Source organism: Malania oleifera, chromosome 11 (assembly GCF_029873635.1).
Source record: "Malania oleifera isolate guangnan ecotype guangnan chromosome 11, ASM2987363v1, whole genome shotgun sequence".
NCBI lineage: Eukaryota > Viridiplantae > Streptophyta > Magnoliopsida > Santalales > Ximeniaceae > Malania > Malania oleifera.
The window spans coordinates 79,257,641-79,276,119 of NC_080427.1; the positions used below are offsets into that span (position 1 = coordinate 79,257,641).

The 18,479-nt window shown below is 37.3% G+C and overlaps 1 protein-coding gene across 8 annotated transcripts in view; it reads right to left on the minus strand.

Moving 5' to 3' along the window:
- Positions 1 to 3,622: 3,622 nt before the first annotated feature.
- The window catches only part of LOC131167955 (methyl-CpG-binding domain-containing protein 2), a 38,208-nt gene continuing 23,351 nt past the window's right edge, over positions 3,623 to 18,479 (minus strand). For all 8 annotated transcript variants that reach the window (XM_058127043.1, XM_058127046.1, XM_058127045.1 and 5 more), the window contains 2 exons: positions 4,823 to 4,995; positions 3,623 to 4,132 (listed from right to left, as the gene is read on the minus strand). In XM_058127043.1, coding sequence (XP_057983026.1) covers positions 3,909 to 4,132; positions 4,823 to 4,995 — 397 coding nt within the window. In that variant the 3' untranslated portion in view covers positions 3,623 to 3,908. The remainder of the gene's footprint in view (positions 4,133 to 4,822; positions 4,996 to 18,479) is intronic.

Genomic DNA, 18,479 nt, shown 5'->3' on the forward strand with positions numbered 1-18,479 from the left:
TTCAATATATATATATAAACCCTAAAAGATCACCAAGAATGTTAGAGAAGGCTTTGACTCTCTTTTTTTCCTGTTTGCGTGTACTTTTTATTTATTATATTCAATTTTATGTTTTACTCCATTCACACTTGATGTACGTCTTTCTTAGTTAGTTAAATATCCATTTGAATGTAGTCCCTTGTTTTTGTGTATTTCATCCAAGTTTGTTTGTTCTAGTCTCATCTTGACTAAAGATAAGATGGTTGAAAAAATTCTTTGGATGTAACTTTCTTCTTCCCTTCCCTATGTTGGGTTTCTCTTCCTTTAGACTTGTTGCTCAAGGGAAGTAGGTTCTCCTATCAACATGATTAGATCAAGAGACGCAAATGTGAAAGTTCTCCTTCTTTTCTCAAGCTCATTTTTCAATAAAATTTTCATAACAAATGTTTTCAAGTGTTTTTTTATTGCTTAATGATGTAGCCCTAGATTTCATTTTGAAACTTTAAATCTTTCAAGCATGTTTTCATTCAAGCCAATATGCAAACCCATTCGCTTTAATCTTTTAAAGTCATACTTTTCAATCAATATTATTTTTCATTCCATACTCTTTTCAAGATTTTCAAAAATTTGAGTTACTAAAAGCATCCCTTTTATAAAGAGTAAAATTAAAATCCTTCAATTCTAAAGGTCATATTTATGAGACTTCCCAAAAATAAAAATTCTTGATCAATGGAGGAAGAATATCACCATTTTTGTTCTATAAGATGTCAAAGTGGATGACTAACTCATTCCATACTAAAAATAATAGCGGGAAATCCTTTCATAGCACAAATTCTTATTTCTCAACGATATCCACAATCAAGACAATTAGTCGACTCTTATGAAACCATTTCATAGTACTCTTTAACAGTGAAGACCTTTTTAAATGAACAAAGGAGTTTTTCTCTATTTTTGTCCTTCTATCTTGTTCATGAAGGCACACACACAAAAATAGTCATTGTCATTCTCACAACAAGTGTTGATAGGTGTGCTTGTTAGATAATTTCCCTTAAGATAGTTACTCAAAATCACTCTATATGCAAATATACACCCAAACCCCATCATCTTTTTCTTGTAAGCTCTAGTGTTTTTTCATTGTTTTCCCCCGTTTAAAAAAAAAAAATAGTGGCGACTCCATTTTTATTTTGTTTTGCTTTACTTTCATCTTTTCATTTCTTTAATTTGTTCTTGTTTTTTAGAGCACCGGGGCGTCCTCATTGCCCCCTTCCCTCGAGACAGAATTTGGCATTGACACGTGTCTTGATAAGAAATCATGTTGGTCCAAGTCTATGGCACCCAAGTGGGGAGTGAAGTAGGTGTTTAAAATTTAATAGACTTTAACAATATGTTCCAAGAAAATCACACAATACACGACACAATATTGAGAAAGGCACCATAAATTTATAATGGTTCAACCAACCTTGATTTGCATCAACAGATTTCACTACGAATCTGTTGATGAAATATAAGGGTACTGAACTACCTATCCCTACAAGGGAACACACCCTATTTCAGCTAAAAATCCACACAATCATGTAACCAAGCACCTTGGGGCAACTTTTCCACTCCTCAAGTATACTACCCAAAAATAAGTTCATAAGAATAAAATAAAAAAGAAATGTTCTTAGGCTCTTTTATTGTTCATCATAGATATATCTTTCAGAAAAATGTTGAATCAAGAGAAAATTTCAAGAACTCCTAGCCTATATGAGAAGCATTACGATGCACAATAACGAGTGGGTGAGAATAATTTTTCTTACACAAATATGGGAGTAACAATATGGTGAGAACAAATTGTGCAAGAATACAAAGACACAAGATAATATACAATGAACAAAGAGCATATCGAGGTAGGTTCTTTTAAAGATCTTCAATTTTTATATATATACGTAAATGCGGTGAACATTTGGTCAACCAGCTATCAACTATTTCGATAAATCATTGGTATAAAGAAGAGAACAAAGTGGCAAATGTTTTGACTCGACAATGTGTCATGTGGAGGAATAGTTTATTTACAAATAGTAGTTAACTTCCCAAAGTTATCAATGGTTTGTATAAACTGAAGAAGATGGATACGGCTTATATGAGATATGTTTAGCTGATTTCCTGTTGGTTTTGGTTTATGCTTATATGAGGTTTTTTTCTTTTGTTTGTTTTGTTGCATAAGGTGTTTTAGTAGTTTGTAGGTCTTTGTTTTGTTTTGTTTTATTTGGACTTATAGCACTATTTTGGTTGGATGTTGGTGTTGTTTTTGGGAGGCCTTTAAAATTTTTTTTCTATTGTAATCTCTCATTGCTTGTCTTGGAACCACGGTACTTCTCCGCCAAAAGTGAGAGTTTATCAATAAATAAATAGAGGTGCCCTCCTTCTTTTTAAAAAAAAAAAACCAGCTATCAACTATAATATTTTCGTTAATCCATGAACAAGATCTATATTAACACATAGATCCATGGATCCATACATCTCGTTAAGCACAAATAAATATAGCATGAGGAATATTGACAAAAATAGCAAAAAGAGCACAAATAAATTCTACAAGTTTAGTTTTCAAGAAGATTATTTTAATTTTAAGGAGTTTTCAAATAAAATTCCAAAAAGAGTTGCAGTTGAGAATTGTGTAGCAATAAAGATCTTTAGCTAGTAAAATGCTTTTTAATTTCCGACTATCATCCTATAATGCATCTTAAGAAACATTTAGCAAATAACTCAATTTCAAAACAATAAGCTTCAAATCTTTTTGGTGTTTCGGAAATTATCAAAACTTTTTTATCATGCACACACAAGTTTTTTAACAAATTGGAGCTGCTAACTAGAAAACTTGAATTTAGGTTGCATAATCTCCTAACCACAGAAGAGGATGTCAAGACTTTTCACGTTTGTTGCCTTATGCATTCTCCTCATTTGCATGTACTTTGAATGACAATGTATCAAGTGATACATGTCAAGCACTTGAACAACTTAAAATAATAAGACATTTAAAGTTACCCTTAACAAAAAAATACTGAGGTATTTAAATAACAAACCTTAATTCAAGCCAAGATTTTTCAAACATTTAAGACTAAAATTGATGGAATTCCACATCCCTATGACCAATCTCCAATGCATAATACAAACAACTTTGACTTCTTTAAAGAGTACAACTATAAAATAATTACTAGAATAAAATACACTTACCTCCCTAGAATTTAACAAAAAGACAGACCCCGCCTGAAATTTCAAAAAGACTTCTCAAGAGGTTTTAAAAATGTCATTCTCTGAAAATTACCACACAAAGAAATACAAATATTCCCTCAAACAAGTTATATTTTTACAAAATACAAGTACTTTTTGCCCTAATTACTAATGACATAATTGTACACAAAAATTGAATTTCAATTACTTTTATAATCTAGGACAATGATCATTCAAGCATTTTCATCTATTTCTCTATCAATCACATTTTGAATAAATAAAATAAAATCTCATTCCCTACAAATCAGATTCCCAAAAGATGGATTGTCAAACCAAAGAATGGTGCGCCTAGGCTTTGTACTTCACATTCTCATTCGCATGCACTTAAAAAGGCACACAAGTAAATTTTTTTAAGCTGCACATTTTCACCTCATTTTTAAAATGCTTTTTTTTCGCCCTTTATTTTCACTCGAGCATGAAGTCGCAACAGGGCTCCACACCATTTCATTTTAACATATACAACACTTATACAACCTTCTTGCACATCAAAAACAAGCTATAACATCATCCAACTCCCCAACTCGCACATAGGAGTCCCACCAAAAACCACCTTCCCCAATTAGATACATACCATATTAGAAAGCAACCAAAAAAAAAAAAACCAAAGTAGAAACGTACGAGCCTTCAGCTGCCAAAATATGAAAGACCCAAACAGAACTTTACAGATCATTTTCATCATTTATAGATCGACAAGGACTTTCTATCTTGACCTTGTGCTGATTATACACTAAATCACTAGGGTAAATCTGTTTTGATGGGGCTTTCTTGGCTTGCTTCTTTGTTGGTCGTCCAACAGGAGACTCACAGTATGAAGCCGAAAACCCTGGCTGACCAAGTCGCAAGTCTGTACAATCATCTGGGCGTGCCCATGCCAGGGGATTCACTGCAACAAAATGAAATTATTATTAGAAACATGACCAAAATTGGCGCAATACATGCTTGAAATCAAGTCATCCCAATCAGCCCAATCATGAATTCCCCAACTACAATAGGCAGATAGGCACATATAGGCCAAAAAAACAAAGACAACAGCGAGGCCAGCACAATGAATTACTAATGAATGTGAGCTTGACTAGAACCCCATGATGAAGTGAAGAATCAAGTAGGAAACATGACCAGGAACAAAAAAGATAATCAGGGGTCATTTTGATGAAATTAAAATAATCCATCCATAGACCTCATCTTGACACGTTTATAAAAAAATTCCCCAAAGGAAAACATCATGTTTCCGTTCCACTAAATGGCAAATGTTTTCCCCCAAAAATTTCCATGCGCTCATGGTAAATCTTCTGCAAATAAGCTTTCCAAGAAGAAGGCTTCTTATAGAAATGGAGCTTCTGGTAACAACGATTAGAAATGATATCAGTCCATGTCTTTTACAGGAAATTAATTATCAGCAGAAATAACAAAATCAATTAATTTCAGAAACAATTTTAATTTTTCAGTATCATTAAAAAAATGATCCCCGAAATGTTGAATTAAATATTAAAGAAATTCTCTACAATCAATCTGCACTGACCTCCCGATAATATTCACGTATGCCTTCAGAAAATACACTACTATATTCTCATACCTTCACTGGGTTCAAGAGGTCTTGGCATCACCATGTTACCACCATCACAAGAAGCTATCACACGAGCAGGGCGTTTTCTAACATAGTTTTCCTGTAAAGGCTTAGGAATTTGAAATGAAAATTGAGAGAGGGTCACCCCTTGGCTAGTATACTCAGGATGTTCCAGCAAGTACCTGCACAACAGAAGGTCTTATGGTAAGCTGTAACAAGTACATTAGAAGATACATATTTTTACAGTTATGTAAGGAAACATGTATCCTTTAATTTGGAATTGTGTGGTCTCGAACAGGTAAAGAATTGTATGGAGTTTTATAGAAAATCTACTTAGTATCAAATACCTAGAATCTAAATTTCCAAATGCAGCATTAAGAACATCTTAAACCAACATTTTAGTTATAAACATATTTAGTATATAAATAACACAAAAAGCATGTGCTGACCAAAGGAAATTTGTTGAATGAAATTTGAGTGATTAATGTTCATCCAAGCTGATTCATTATTAGTTATCTTGTTGGGATCATCTTTGGACATCTCACATCATGATTTTTTTTTTTTTTTTTTTTTTTTGGGTGAATATCCCAATACATAGTTAAACAGTACATAGGAGTTCAAATTTCAATTGATAACTTATAGTTGAGATGAACCTTGAGCCATCTCGAGGTTCTCTGTCTACATAGTACATAAGTTCTCGTGTTTCAAATCAAGACATAGCAGTATAGCTGAGTGAAATTTAATTATTCTATCTATTTAATCCAGTTCTACATTGTCTGTGGGTCGAGAACTCGTTCGTCCGCGACGGAGTTTCTCAAGTGGTGGTGGTCAAGAGTGTGCTTGTGTGAAAGAGTTGCTCTCCTGTAGTGAGTTTAGAACTTGTTGATGTTGGGCAAGACTTATAAGGGATACCATCCCATGTTCTTGTGATCACATGTATTGGTTGAGTTTGATAGTAAACAAGCAAGCTCTTGGGATGTGGAGGTAAGTCAAAATGTTACTGAACCACTGTAAAAACCCAATGGTTGTCTCTCTTTCCCGAACCACTGTAAAAACCCAATGGTTGTCTCTCTTTCCTTTTTCACTTTTATTTTTGTGCGGTTCCTGGATCAGTTGCTTCCATATGACATGGTTTAAATTATTTTACGCCTAAATAATCTGAACAACTCAATTCAACCCCCTTGCCCCCAGCTTACAACATGTTTCTTTACCCATCTCAGCTTTTAAATATATGGTTACTATTTTATTTGTTTTATGTTATAAATCAACCCTTAAAATTTTTTAAAAAATATACTAAAATTAACTTTTTTGTCTCAATAGAACTCCCTAAACAACAAACTTCCTAAAACATGTTCTCAACTATACCTTATTTTTTTAATAGAAAGGAATATTTCATTAATAAGAAGAGAATTTACAGGAGGAAAAATAAGACATCTCCCAAAAAAGGCCTGAAACAATCCAAAAAAATACCAAAAAATAAAAATCAGCATTCCAAAATGTTCCACCAATCTCAATGTAACTCATGAAAAACTAATTCCTCTGAAAAACCCCAAACCAGCATACCACAGTGAGGCCAAATTCTGAATTCTTTCCCAAACCAGCACCCAAATTAATTTCTTCCCATTGAATATCCTTGCATTATGCTCCAACCATAACCCCAATAAAACTGCAATTATTCCACACTTCCATAGGACTGCCTTATCCTTTCTCCTACCAAAGCCTTTGAAATAAATAGGTAACAATTCACCAACGAAAGACAACCAGCTCTCTCCAGAAATACCAAAAAGCATATTCCCAATCCTCCAAGAAAATTAACAGTGCAAAAGAAGATGAGAAGCCGTCTCAGAATTTTTGTAACAGAGCACACATACATTGGGAGAGATAACCTTCAAAGGTCTCCTAATTTGCAAAAAAGTTATTAGTATTAATTTTATTGAGCAAAACCAACCAAGTGAAGCCATAATTTTTGGAGGAGCCTTAGCCTTCTAGATGAAACGATAAAGTGGGAAAGAATAATTCAAAAAAAGATTTACAAGAAGACACTCATGACTGATCCAAAGACCAAGACAGAACATCCCTCTGTGATGAAAGATTACTCCCATTCAATAAAGATAACAAAGAAGACAGCTCCACCAACTCCCTATCATTAAGAGGTCTCCTAAAATGGAGATATTCTAAGAAACCAATGGGCTACTCAAATTCCTAACAAAGAAAAGTATAGACCCATTTTGCCCGGAGCTAAGCCGAAAAAGATGAGGGAATGAAGTGGATAAGGATGCATTACCCAACCAAGGGTCTTTCCATAAACAGATCTGAGAGCCCCTCAACACCTCAAGTTTACCGTCAGGGATGAAAGATAAATCTGAGAATGGACTTTCATGGACTACCCAAAGAACATCTTATTCTCATCCAACGTAAACTTAATTCTTATTACTCTATGCCAAAAGGACGATTCTTCTAAAGGGAACTAACATATCCATTTAGCTAAAAAAAAGTCGTGTTTTCAGACACCAACTTCCTAGACCCAACCCTCCCCCATTTTTCGACCTATGAACCTCACCCCAGCTAACTAAGCAGTCCCTATGATCCCCACTACCAAACCACATAAATTCTCTCATGACTCTCTCAAGCTTGTTAGCAATCCCCATCAAAATCCTAAAAATAGACAGGAAATAAAAACGAAATGCTAGAAAAACAAGTCTGGATCAAGGTTATTATAGCCCCTAAATAGAAAAAAGCCCCCTTCCAACCGTCTCACCTCTTAGTCACCCTTTCCACTACCAAAATCCACCACTCTAGGCTTACCCCCTAAGAGGACCCCTAGGTACGTCATAGGCCAATCCAGAAGGACACGTCCCACTCCAATGGCCCTTTCTCTCACTCCACAAGCACATTCAAAGCTGCAAATCTACTCTTCCCCATATTAAGTTTAAGGTCCAACACATTCAAAAATTTGAAGGATGCTCAAAATTCTCCCAAAGCAAGGGGTATGATTGTCAAGGAAGAAAATGGCGTCGTCAGCAAACTGAAGATGAGAAACCACCACTCCCTCTCTCCCAACTTCTAGACCTTTAACCAACTGCCTCTCCACAACTCTGCTCAACACATTAGTTGTAAAGGAAAAATAGAAAGTGGGGGATAAAGAGTCACCTTGTCTAATGCCCCCTAGACGCTCTAAAGCAAGATTTAGAGTCGCCGTTAACGATCACTGAGAACCACACATTAGACAAGCAGCCCCTAATCCACCGATGCCAACACTCGCCGAAACTCTTCCTTTCAAGGATTTTATCCAAGAAGCTCAAACTCACTCTATCATAGGCTTTCTCAAAATCTAATTTAAAGACAAACCCTTCTTATTCCTACGAACATTCTCCACCTCATTGGCCAAAATATAGCATCCACTATTTGCCTCCCCAAACCCCACCCAAAAAAACCACACTCTGAGCAATAGAAATGGTATCAATGAGCACCTCACGCATCCTATTAGCTAAGGCTTTAATGATAATTTTATACACACTAGAAACAAGGCTAATAGGTCTAGAATCCTCAACCTTAATAGATATGAAATTTTTAGGCACCAGGAAAATAAAAGAGTTGATGCTTTTGCCCAAAATCCCATTCCCAAATAATTTAGTAAAAATTTTAAACAAAATTGCCCTTAACAACCTCCCAACAATCTTGGAAAAAGGCTATGTTAAACCCATCCAAGCCTAGGGCCTTATTCCTATTCCACAACAAAAACCATACCCTTCACTTCCTCTTCTTCAAAGGGTCTCTCTAACCAACTCTTCTAATCAACAAAAATAGGATTCCAATCCACCCCACCCCAACCATCGGTCTACAATTATCCTCGTCCAAATACAAGTTCCGAAGGAAGTTGGTAATAGTGGAGGCAATTTGACCTTGATCACTAGTGACTACCCCTCCTCCCACATCTAACTCCCTAAATCAAATTTTTACTCCTCTTGCCATTAGCTAACATGTGAAAAAAAGGAAGAATTACAATCACCTTCTTTAACCCATTTTAATTTAGCCTTCTGCCTCCAAATCCTCAATTCCTGAAAAATCACCTCTTCCAACTCATTCTTCAAAGAAACTCTTCTAATCTCCTCGCTATTGGAGAGAATAGATTCCTCCTCCTTCCTAACCAAGAAAGCCAACTCTCCCAAGAGTCTAGATTTTCTAATTCTAACATCCCCAAAGACCTCCTTATTCCAAAATTTTAGCTTCTCCTTTAAACGTTTCAATTTTTTCATGAATCTAAAACCTTCCCAACCCCTTTCCATATATCCTCCCCCCAACCCCCCCCCCCCCCCCCCCCCCACCCCAAAAAGACTCCCTAGCCAAAGGCTTAAAAGTCACATGATCCAACCACATGTTCTCGAACCTAAGGGAGTGGGGCCGCACACCATCCTGTTAGATTCTAACAAGATAGGTAAGTGATCATATGTGGTCCTACGGAGAGTATGTTCTCAAACCTAAGGGAGTGGGGCCGCACACCATCCTGTTAGATTCTAACAAGATAGGTAAGTGATCATATGTAGTCCTACGGAGAGTATGTTCTCAAACCTAAGGGAGTGGGGCCGCACACCACCCTATTAGATTCTAACAAGATAGGTAAGTGATCATATGTGGTCCTACGAAGAGTATGTTGAGTGAGATTCTGAAACTCTTCCTCCCAATCCCAACAAGGAAAAAAAGAAAAGAATCCATCCAATCGACTAGCAATTGCTCTAGGCCCCCCCTACAAACCAAGTAAAGGAAGTGTTGCCCAATGGGCGGTCTCTTAAACCAGAGTCCCTAATTAACAAATCAAAGTTTTGCATACTTATAAACCCTTCCCCCCCCCCCCACCCCTTCCTCCTCTTCTCTATGGGAAATATTACCACATTAAAATCCCCTCCCACTATCCACTATCCACCTAGGAGCGCAAAATCCATAAACAGAGCAATTGTCCCAAAAAACACTCCTAAGAGTTGGTCTGGGCCCATACACTAACGAAACCCACCACTAACCCCTCCCTCTCACTTCAAACAACACCAAAAGGTATAAAAAATAATTAAAAAAATTAAAATTAAAATTAAAAAAAACTTGTATGTATCCACACTGGATATATTCCAAGAATCCCAGATGACAAGAATATCACCAGAGGCACCACATAAGGGTAGATATTCCCAATCCCAACAACGACTCCCACCCCCCAGTCTATGGTTTCCAATTTGGTTTCTTGGATGAGGACAATGTCCGAGGAGAACTTGACCAACACTTCCTTAATCAGAATACTTTTCCAAATCCTCCCTAACCCTCAACATTCCAACTAACAATCTTCATAACTTGACATTCCTATCCCCCTTCCCTAGTCTTTTACCTCCCTCATAGTAAATCAAAGAAACAAAATTTTTAGCTTTTTCTAAACTTTATTTTTCCTTCTCTCATAGTCCCAGGGCTTAAATCCGCCCTCACCAGATTTCCAACATGGTCTAATAGTTCCAAACCTATGCCCCAAGGAGTTTTTATGGATCTAGGTTGTCTCACTCATCGCTCTCAAAGCAAACCCCACAGCCTTCCCTTCTGTTGGAAACCTCCCTTAGGCATAAAGTATCTAAAGAGAGCGTTGAGAAAGAAGAGGGAGGATACCTTTACTAATTCTAGATGGACCAAGATCCTCTCTGGAAAAATCACCCTTCCTACACACATCCCCCCAAACACCACAAGAAGGAATAACCGACTTAACCATAGGAGAGATATTGGGCCAAAGGTTGGGATCGGAAGACAAAGGCCCCTCATAATTTGTTAAACAAATGATAATAATAATGATTAATAAAATTTATACTTGCTTGTGCGTTCTTAGGATCTAGTTGAAGACAATCTCTCCGATTTCTGTGGGATCTTAACTATACTTTGTTGCTAAGGATCTCCTCTCCCTCAAAATCTCTATTGTCTTCATCAAAGGCTAGTTTAACCCCTCCTCTTCTGCAGCTTCTAGATCTATCTCATCTAATCAGCCAATAGTTCCTTCTTAGACTCACAATGTTGCCCATTTCTACTTTTGGGTCAAAGTACAACTCTTCTTCTTCATTATCCTCCCATGTATCTGACAAACAACGAAGAAAACTTATTGTCGATTTCTGCTTGCTTCTACTAATAATGGGGATCACTGCTTCGCTACAAATGATCTCTAGACCTTTGCCTCCCCCCTACAAATTGTTACACTCTATAGACCCGACAAACTTGTGCAATTTACTCTAGGTTGTTGCATCTCTTGGACTAAACTTACCTCCTTTTTCGTTTACCTTTTATTTATCTTCAATAGCTATGAGGCAATGAGTTTCCATTTCAACCATGTTACTTTGATAAGCATACAAGTGAACATTTTCATCATCGTATAAAATTTCAAGAGCAAGCAAAATTTTCATAGTCCTATCACAAGTAGATATACAAGTTGTTCATTGCCTTGACATTTATTGAGTGCAAAAGCCTTTCATTTTTATCCCACATAATTTTAGGTTTAGTATTTGTCATACTATTTTCCACCATTGTTGGAAAAGTATATCAATTTTAGATAATATTTTATATTTTGAAATAAAGAGTTTGAAGGAATATACACATCCTAGTTTTCCGTAAAAAATGGTGGCCTAATAGTGGAAAGCCCCTTAAATCCAAATGAAATGTTGGGTGTCATGGATCCTCAAAGACTATCAAGTCAAAATTTAAAAGAAGAGCCCTTGCCTCAATACAAATTGTTAGCCAAGTCAAAAAATTAGAGTTACGCTTTAATGCCAATTGAAGGCCAAAGTGGCAACCCAAGAGTGGGGGTTGAATTAAGTTTATAAAAATTAAATGAGCTTGATACAAAATTTATAACAATAAAAAACAATCAAGAAATTCACACAAATATGAAAGCAATTAAATCAAAGAGTAGGGAAAAGAGATTTGCAAACTCTTTTTATAATGGTTTGGTAACCAGCCTACGTCCACTCAAGACAAACGACCATGAGGTTCCACTAGCACCCTTTGCTTTAATGGCGACAAGGATACCAATTACACCCCTTATTTTTCACAAAAATAAAGAAACCAAAACACCCCTTATTTTCCATGGAGACAAGGCAACTGCAATACAATCCTTGTTTTTCGAAAACTAAGGAACCAATATAAGAAATCTTACAAACACAAATTCCTCACAAGGAAGATATGCAATTAAAGCTCACAAAATAAATTCTCAAAGAATAATTAAATGACATATCAATAATGTTCTCTCAAAGATTGCCAATAAAGAGCACAGAGGGAGATTGAGAGAGAATGAAAGAAAAAGCACTTTGATATTTAGTATAGGTTTTTTCTCTTACCTTATTGAGGCTTAGGAGAGCATATATATAGAGTTCAGATGAAAACTAGTTGTTCTCTACCCATTAGAGCCATTTTGACTATTAGACCAGTTGACCGCTTACTAGCCCTTAGAGACAAAAAGAAGACTATTGTAGAAAAAACTTTCTAGATCCGTCGAGTGCCTTTAGGAGCCGATCGACCACCTTTGGCCTCTGCTTGGACCAGTCGACCACCTCCAAGGCTGATCAACCACCCTTGGCACAAGGTTGGGGTTTGGTCTACTTTTTATTTTTCTTTTCTCCAATTTCAGTCCATTAGTGCTATGTCACATATTTTCTTAAGGTTTTACAAATTGATGTACATTACAAATGAGAGAATAACAATACAAATAAATCAAATTAAGTTTTTAAATTATTCTCTCAATTCTTAAACTTTTCTTCATCTTCAATGGCCTAATCTTGTGGAAGAACAACTTAAACACCAAGCCATTAGCACTCAATAGTTTGTTTTCATCAAAACCAGGTTAATGAAACCTTGGGACTAACAAAAATGACAGACATCCAAACACAAAACACTTGAAAATCAAGCAAATTTCTTTTTGCGACACATGCTTCATTTTTACAAAAAAACAACATAAATAAAACTAATGCATGTTGGAACTTATAATATTTTGCATACTAACAAGCCATTTTATTAGCCATACACATAAGGGTGCACCTATACACAACAATCAAACATAATATGCATATTCAAAATGAAAATATATAAAACTTAAATAGCATGGAGATAAAACTAACTTGAAATTTCAATGGAAATGTACAGTGAGAAACATGCAAAACACTCAAGAAAGGATGGAAGAATTAATGGGAAATGAGAGAAAAAGGAAAAGGAAGCAATGTGTATAGAAGGATGGATGAAAGAATAAATCAACAATTGAGTATTTACTCTAGGTAGAAGTTGTCCTTAACCACCATTCCCACTACTATGCATGTACAGGATGACCCTAGACTTGGTATATTTCTAGATCATCCATGGGAGTGAAAAACCACAAATTCGAATTTCAAATTTCAAACTAATAACCTACTTAATTATCTTGGGCAAGATAGGATAGTTAACATTATCCGGGCTGCCCTCTTTTTTTTCATGTGGCTCCAGTTTTTTAAGCTCAAACTTTCAGCTTTTCATGGGACTCCAGTTTTTAAGCTTACGTCTAAATTTTCACGTGGCTCCACTTTTCAAGCTTTTTCTTCATTAAGACTTCCAAGCTGTGTTGTGAGTTGAAACTTTGGTCTGCAAAATTCCGAAAACATCAATTTTATTCTTCCTTATGAGGCCGAGAGCCCAATTTTGTTTTAGGGGCTTGTTAAATCCCCTGATATTCCAAGATGCAATCTTCATGAAACACCCTGGGGAGCCCCCTCCCCTTTAGAGCCTGCAGGTACAGTAGCTGGGTCCTTGCCTCTGTCATTGTCTTCACCAACATTCTTGTTATCCTTCTTAGGCTTTACTGAAACCTGGGCCAGAATTTCCTTCTCGGTGTGATCAAAAGGATGCTGCCTTAATTGACTGATGGAGGCAATTGCAAGGTTTGTATTAACATCAACCGGGGAACCCAAGCAACCTCCATTTCTTGCAATTCCTTCAGACAACAAAGTTAAAGGATCAGATTTCGAAACCTAAGTTTCTTTAGGATCTGGGTCCTTGCCTCTGTCATTGTCTTCACCAACATTCTTGTTATCCTTCTTAGGCTTTACTGAAACCTGGGCCAGAATTTCCTTCTCAGTGTGATCAAAAGGATGCTGCCTTAACTGACTGATGGAGGCAATTGCAAGGTTTGTATTAACATCAACTGGGGAACCCAAGCAACCTCCATTTCTTGCAATTCCTTCAGACAACAAAGTTAAAGGATCAGATTTCGAAACCTAAGTTTCTTTAGGATCCTCATTTGCTTTCTTAATTCTGCATGTACCTTCTGAGTGCCCAAGGGACTTACACAACTTACAGAATCTTGACAGTTTTTCATACAACACCTCCTAGTTAATCGACTTCTCATTTGGCAGCCAGATCTTTACAACGTGCTTTACATCCTTAGCAACATCTATTTCCACCAACAACCCTGCAAAAGAAAGCCTCTCCCTACTTGTGGTAAAATTATAAGCATAAAGTGGTCTACCCAACTTAGAGCAAATTTTTCCAAGGGCTTTCGAAGTCCAGAGCTCAAAGGGAAGGTTCTTTAGTTGCACCCACACTGGCACAGTACTCATCTCCTCCACATCAAACAGAAACATTTTGGGCATCTTTCTTAAAAACAAAGGCGTTCCATACACCAAGTAAGGGCCCCTCTACAAAACCTGGCACATATCTTCTTCATTGCAGAATTTGAATATTATCCACCCACTTCCATGATGAATAACCTCTACCTTGAGATTCCAAGAACAAACTAAAAAGTGAAGGGCAGATTTATCTGGGTGCTTACTTGCAAAGTAGCCCACTAGGCACTTGCTCCACAGCCCATCTGGGTCAGCCATGTATGCTGCATAAACACGAGCCCCTGATCCATCAGAGTCAAAGGCACGCATTGCACCACCACTTCGACACTGTCTATTGTTAGCAAATAGATTCACCCAGGGCACTTTTTGGTTGTTCTTCTTGAATACTTTAGCCTCAGAATCCTTCTGTTGCTCCTTCTTAACCTCATCAGTCCTTCTTACTAAATCCTCACTTTCCGACTCTTCCAGCGACTCATTCGTATCCTCCGAACCTAACATTCCAAACGCCAGAGGGCCTTCTTTTGCTCAGAGCTTACTTCGTGCAAGTTGGTTCTCACATTCTTCCACCTTTTGAGTCTTGCTGCTGGAGGGATTCACTGCCTCCACAAGAGCAACCTGCTGTGTCTTCTTTATTCGCATCAAGGAAATGGCTTCCTCCAAGATTCTCTTAAACTTTGCAATAACCTCATGGGGTTTCTTTGTGGCCCATAAGGTTACATTTCCTCCTTTATCACCAATGTACTTCAGGGCACACTCCAACTCTTTCTTTTGATTTGCATCCAGCAAGAGGTTCATCACTGCATTACGAAATACTTTGCTCCCCATGGCAGATCCAAAATTCAAATTTGTCAAACTGACAAATGGGCAAGAAGGGGGAAAATAGTGAAAATGATGGACAGAGAAGGGGAAAATGGGCGTAGAAGCCTACAGCTGACCTAGTGAGAGGGAGAGAGGAAGAAGGGGGAGGGAAACGTTGGCCAGAGAAGGGGGGGACGGTGAAGCAGCCCACAACCGAGCATCCCTAGAGAGATACGAGAGCCTCTCTCTCTCTCTAATGCGGTTGACTAAGAGCTCTTTCTTTCTTTTTTTTGATCTGTAAATGTAAATTTATATTACTCGAAAGGATATAAACATAATAAACTGGGCATACCCAGGAGAGATGTCCACAAGACTCTCCCTACACTCTCTCAAAAGAACATCAAAAAGTAAATGCTCAATACAATTAATCTTGGGCATGCCCAGGGACAAGAGCTTTCCAATTCAATCCCCATACTGTAGAAGGTATGGAAATTTTTCATACAAGGTTCTATACATATGCAACTGTATAAACTTTATGATTGCTTCAATCGGGGTGTCTTAGTCTTCAAACTTTCTCTAATTTCTGAAATGCCACAAGCAGTACACTATTGGAGCCAAGCAAGCCCTCTCAGCCACTATTTGGATTCCAATCCCTCTAACTTCCTTTTTCAACCATTTAAGGGAAGCTTTTAATGTTGTCATGGTTCTAGACCATCTAGGCCAACCCCTTAAATAATTCCATACCTCTGCAACAACCCTGCATTTGAAGAGTAGATGATCCACTGTCTCAAGTTTTGAATTACATAGGGCACAAGGCACTTCCCTTTCTACACCCGAGAGCTTGTCATTTGTCAGTAATTTATCCTTAGCACTCAGCCACAAAATGAATGAGTACTTTGGTATACAACCACTCTTCCATACCAGAGGATACCAAGGCCTTTTAATACCCTTCACTCTCCAAAAGTGGTAAGCTTTTGAGCAATCCATTTGGCCCTCAGAAGACCACTATCTAAGCTATTGTTCTGCATTTTCACTATTCCTACACTGCTGCAGCATCATATTTTAATTTCCACAATTTTCTTAAACAAAGGAGAATCCTCATGTTAAGCAATTCATTTGGTCCCCAGAAGACCACTGTCTAAGTTGTTGTTCTGCATTCTCACTATTCCTGCACTACTGCAGCATCATATTTTTAATTTCCACAATTTTCTTAAACAAGTGAGAATCCTCCATGTTTTGATGTAGCTCCCCATACACTGCCATTTCAAAGGTACACCTAGTTCATCCATTTAGACCATGACTCCTCTTTCTTCTTATGAATATTCCACAGTGTCTTTGAAAGAAGAGCCCTATTCCAGATTTTCAAATCAAACACTCCTAAACCCCTTTCATTCTTTGGAAGACACACATCTCTCCAAGCCACCAGTGGTTTACCTCTACCCTCCCCCTCCCCCCCCAAACACAGGAACACTCTACATAATCTAACCACATGATTCAAAACAACCATTGCGATGGGAAATATGGAGAGCTAGAACCATTCCATACCCTGCACCACAGTATTAATTAGTTCTAGCTTCCTTCTATAAGACAGTTTTCTAAGGCCAAGAACCAACGATGTTATCAATTTTAGCAATCAGAGGTAAATAATGCATAGCATTAAGCCTTGTGGACGCCAATGGGATGCCCAAATACCTAAAAGGAAATGAGCCTTCTAGGAATCCAGTAAGGTTTTTGATGCTTTCAAACTCATAGCCAGTTATGCCTGCAGAGTACATATTTGACTTTGCAGGATTTGCTTTCAATTCAGAGCATTTAGAGAACATTTCCAGACAATCCATCATCTTCTTAACTAAAATGAAATCACCCTTGATAAACTGAATAAGGTCATTTGCAAAAGCCAGATGAGTGATTTTCAATTCCTTACATCGAAGGTGGAAGTTAAAATCTGAGTCTTCTTTTAGGGTCTTCAGCAATCTTGATAAGTAGTCTAAGCAGATAACAAAAAGGATAGGAGACATTGGGTCTCCTTGTCTCAACCCCTATTTCCCCTCAAAAAATCCATGCAGACCACAATTCAAAGAAAGTGAATAAGTAGTTGTGGTCACCCATTCCATTATCCACTCCACTATTTTATCAGCAAAGTTCAAATTCCCAAGTATTTCTTTCAGAAACTTCCATGACAGGGAGTCATATGCTTTTTTCAAGTCAACCTTAAGCATACATCTAGGTAAGACCATTTTTATAGCATACTTTCGCACCAATTCCTGGACCAAATCTATATTCTCTATCATATTCCTTTGCCTCACAAAAGCCAAATTGAGCTGAGTTCACAATCTTCTCCAACTCAGGATTAATTTTGTTTGCAATAATATTGGAAATAACTTTATAAACCACATTGCAACAAGAAATAGGCCTACAATCATGTACATAATTCGCATGTTGGGATTTGGCTATTACCACAAGTGCAGTATGATTCAACTGTTTGAGAAGCTTGCCATTAGCAAAGAATTCTTTTACTGCTGCTATCCTTCCTAACAGTTCCCCAAGCCATTTTGAAAAAATTCGATGTGTACCCATCAGGTCCAGGGGACTTTATCATCCCCAATGCTAAAAAAGGCTTCCTTAATTTCTTCATTTGAAACCTCACTAACTATCTGAGAAGCTTGTTCATCACTCAATATAGGGCCACAAGCAATTACTCCAGGATCAACAAAACTGCACGCATATTCCGTCCCCAATAGACCCTTATAAAAATCTAGAAATTCTTCAGCTACCTAAAACAGGGAACTCCCCATTATCTTTTTTCAGTTTTAAAATATGATCTCTGGCAGAGTGCCTCTTCATCAAAGCATAAAAGAATTTGGTACTTCTATCACTGTTGTTCAAATATCTAGATTTAGCTTGTTGAGCTACAAAACATCTCTTAGCCTATTCCAATTTACCAACAATTTCTCTCTTTATCCCAACCTCCCTCTGAAATTCAACATTCTCAAGATCATCATGTAAAATTTGCTAAGCTACTATGAGGTCCTCACTAGCCTTTTCAGCCCTAGCCAATATATGGGAAAAATGAGTTTCATTGAGATTAGCAGAGCGCCCACTCTGCTAATCGGTCTGAGTCTTGAAAGCAACATTTCCTTGAGTCTCAACATCAACCAAATCGCCTCTACTTTCAGCATTAGAGTTGTCTTTCAAGACACCCACCGGTTTCTCACCATAATTCTGAGAATGAACCACCTAATTGCTGCATTCATCCTCTTTAACATCACCCA